This window comes from Fragaria vesca, linkage group LG5 (assembly GCF_000184155.1).
Source record: "Fragaria vesca subsp. vesca linkage group LG5, FraVesHawaii_1.0, whole genome shotgun sequence".
Taxonomy (NCBI): Eukaryota; Viridiplantae; Streptophyta; class Magnoliopsida; order Rosales; family Rosaceae; genus Fragaria; species Fragaria vesca.
This window is the reverse complement of record NC_020495.1, coordinates 26,033,132-26,034,589: the sequence shown is the minus strand read 5'-3', so window position 1 is coordinate 26,034,589 and position 1,458 is coordinate 26,033,132. Positions and strand designations below refer to the sequence as shown.

At 37.2% G+C, this 1,458-nt stretch overlaps 1 protein-coding gene across 1 annotated transcript in view; it reads left to right on the top strand.

The window, feature by feature from the left end:
* LOC101304387 (reticulon-like protein B13-like) overlaps positions 1–1,003 on the top strand; it is a 2,357-nt gene extending 1,354 nt beyond the window's left edge. The window contains exon 4 of the mRNA XM_004300499.1: positions 523–1,003. Coding sequence (XP_004300547.1) covers positions 523–710 — 188 coding nt within the window. The 3' untranslated portion in view covers positions 711–1,003. The remainder of the gene's footprint in view (positions 1–522) is intronic.
* The last annotated feature ends 455 nt before the right edge of the window (positions 1,004–1,458 follow it).

The following is a 1,458-nucleotide window of genomic DNA, read 5'->3' as shown; positions in this document are numbered from 1 at the left end:
CTACACAAGATGATCTAGATATGTCTAAAAAGAAGTTTGAGAAAATTTGATCGGGAAGTGGTGCAAAAATAGAAATCCGCACCAAAATTTTGGTGCGGACGTTCCGCAACTGATCAACATTATATATATATATATATTCAATTTAAAAAAATTGAGCATAAATAGCTGCAAGTAATTAAAGTTTAATTAGCATGGATTCGGCATATATAGATTATATCAAGATTTTCAAAACATGTGGCCATCCAGGTGAAAGTGAGAATGAGATGTAATTGTGTTAATGGAACACATTACAACACATAACATTTAGGAACGTTCTCATTCATTCCTTTTCAAGTTCAGATACAGGTTGAAAATGGAGCGAAATTAGTGATATTTATAGCACAGGTGAATCATGTATATACCCCTCAAAATCTTGAAGCTGGCTAAATGTTCTTATGGATCGAATGTGGTACTTGTTGCGGTAGGCCAGTTAGTATATGATATGTATGTTTGATATTTGGTTTTGGATGTTATAATGTGCAGGTGTTGTTATGGGCATGACTATTCCCGTAATATATGTGAGGTACAAGGAAAATCTGAAGAGGAGCGAGGAGTGGGTGAAGGCACAGGCAAGAAGATACCATGACATGGTGGATGAAAAGGTTGTCAAGAATATAAAGAACAAGGTGACAGTCACTAATGAGAATTATAAGGACAAGAAGGTTGAGTAGCTCACGGCCGTATTCTTGTGCGAATTCTGGACTCTGGACCTTACAGATCGATCAGCTAGCCAGTTATATGTAAAGTGGTCTATCCTATACCATATGCTTAATTCACTGTTGTCTTCCTCATATATAGTCTATAAATTTATGTATGTAGTTCTATCCCATGTAGACGTCTCTATGTCATATGAGATGGACAATGCCATAAATATCGCTTCTCCCATTTATGTGTGTAACAATATTCTGTGAAGAGGATGAAGCTGCATGTTTTGTAGCTAAACGTTGAAAGTTGAAACTATTCTCTCGGACTCAGCTTGGTGAGATTTGGCTCCACTTATAATGGAGCGAATGTGTAGGTCTTCTTCTGTTTCTATTGATGTTGGCCGTGAGATATGGTTTAGTTTCTCTTCATGTAATATAATTATTTTTCCGATATGTGAATAAGCATACAAAAGAGAGATTGTTGTGGACTCGTTCATTGTGGTCAAGTCTGGACACACTACTTGCAGGATGGGTACGTACGTAGTAGCAATACATGTAATGTTGAAGACCACTCATATATTCCCATTAGCCGAAGGATGGCTCATGACTGCTGAAACCATTTAAATGGTAGGTGGTGACCAGCTGCTGATTCTTTTGATACGTAGGTGGTATGGTAGCTGCTGATAAACTTTGTTCGTAATAGGAGTTTTGGTCGATCGAGTCTCCTTTCCTATGGTTATGTATTTTTAAGGTTTCGGAAATAAAGAATCATGTT